The 1,464-nt window shown below is 64.7% G+C and overlaps 1 protein-coding gene across 1 annotated transcript in view; it reads right to left on the bottom strand.

The window, feature by feature from the left end:
- Positions 1 to 1,464, bottom strand: part of Prss16 (serine protease 16) — a 6,818-nt gene that overhangs the window by 5,021 nt on the left and 333 nt on the right. Inside the window, exons 2-4 of the mRNA XM_019207302.2 lie at positions 1,356 to 1,451; positions 708 to 807; positions 503 to 632 (exon numbers count right to left, since the gene is read on the bottom strand). Of these exons, the coding sequence (XP_019062847.1) occupies positions 503 to 632; positions 708 to 807; positions 1,356 to 1,451 (326 nt within the window). The remainder of the gene's footprint in view (positions 1 to 502; positions 633 to 707; positions 808 to 1,355; positions 1,452 to 1,464) is intronic.

Raw genomic sequence — 1,464 nt, 5'->3', positions numbered from 1 at the left:
CGTCCGCCAGCCTGGGTGAGCGGGGGCGGTAGTCGGGTGCCCAGGTCGTCCCACTCCCCGCGCTCGCCACGCCGCACCCCCGAAGCTCGTGCTCAGGCCCACGTGACCGTCCTCCTTCCCTTCGGAAAGCCCACTTCTCCCGGATCGAGTTAGAGGGGAGCAACTTCCAAGGCAGACAAATTGCACTTGACAAATACAGGGGGAGTAACAGGCGAGCAGGCAGAGTCTGAGGAGGGGAAGGGGAAGGGAGGGAGCCCTCTGGGGGCTGAGTGAGGCCCGGAGTGGAGCACCCCAGGGGACAGAGGATCTGGATTGCGTGCACCTCCTCCCTCCAAGGCGCGTTGTCTTTCCCCACTCCGGCTTGGCTGCAGTTGGAGCCGGCTTAGCTGGGGAGTCTGCGGTGTGGACAGACTCGAAGGGGAGGGGCGAAGAGAAGCGGACGTGGGCAGCGGACGCATAGCACAGAGGTGGCCGACACACGTCTCCGACTCCGTCCACTCACGCGTGGCGGCTGGACAAGTAGCGGAGCTGGGTCAGGCCCAGGCCCCCGGCAGGTACACTGAGGCCATAGAACCGATGCTCCAGACTGATCACCAGGGCGCCCCAGGCCGGGGCCAGAGCGGCAGGGTGTCCTGTGGAGAGCAAGGGCGAGCTGGGTACAAGCCCCGCCTCGCACAAGCAGCTGCTCTCCCTGTCCCAACCCTCACCTGTCATCACGGAGCCAGGGCCCAGGCTGCCCTCACCCCCCAGGTGCAGGAAGACCGGCCGGTCCTGCCCAGCCCAGTGCTGGTCGTTGACCCAGTACCGCTGCGGGGGAGGGAGGAAAGGCCTGCTGAGCGCCAGGGTCTCCCTGTGGCTCTGCAGTGGGCTTGGTGGTGTGCCGGGGCCGGGCAGGCGTATGCGCTCCTCTCTCCCGTAACGTCCTCCCCCAGAGGAGGTCTTTTAGGTCCGCGTTTCCTTCTGCAGTTCCAGACTAGGGGTGGCTGACCCCTGGCAGGCCCTCGCGGGGATATTCTCGAGTTCTGGTGAATTTAGGGAAGGACCCCAGGTGCAAAGACTTAGGGCGTGTGTGTGTGTGTGGGGGGGTGGCTCTGAGTGGTAGAAGGTTCGTTCTTTCATCCGGGAGAGATTTCCGACTGCTTCTTGTGATCGCGTCTCACTTCTGCTAGTGTGTAGACTGGGATTTCGGGGTGATCTAAAGGACAGGCGGGTAGACGGCAGGGAAGGACAGCGAGAGAGAAGCACAGAGTACAGGCCCTGAGGGACAGTACGTGGGACACAGGAAAGTCAGGAGAGTGAAGGGACAGGCGAGGACACTGAGGTGCAAGGGAGGCAATGGGGGCAAGAGGCCTCACCTGCAGGAAGATGCGGCCGTCCGACGCGTTGAAGGGGTCCAGCGGCTGCTGCAGCCATCCCGCCCTGGGGCCCTGTGCCCCCGTGCTGCCTGACAGCTGCCGCACGCGC

This window comes from Fukomys damarensis, unplaced genomic scaffold, assembly GCF_012274545.1.
Source record: "Fukomys damarensis isolate Sample0158 unplaced genomic scaffold, DMR_v1.0_HiC HiC_scaffold_10, whole genome shotgun sequence".
Classification (NCBI taxonomy): Eukaryota; Metazoa; Chordata; class Mammalia; order Rodentia; family Bathyergidae; genus Fukomys; species Fukomys damarensis.
The sequence above is the reverse complement of the archived record's forward strand: the minus strand, read 5'-3'. Positions and strand labels throughout refer to the sequence as shown.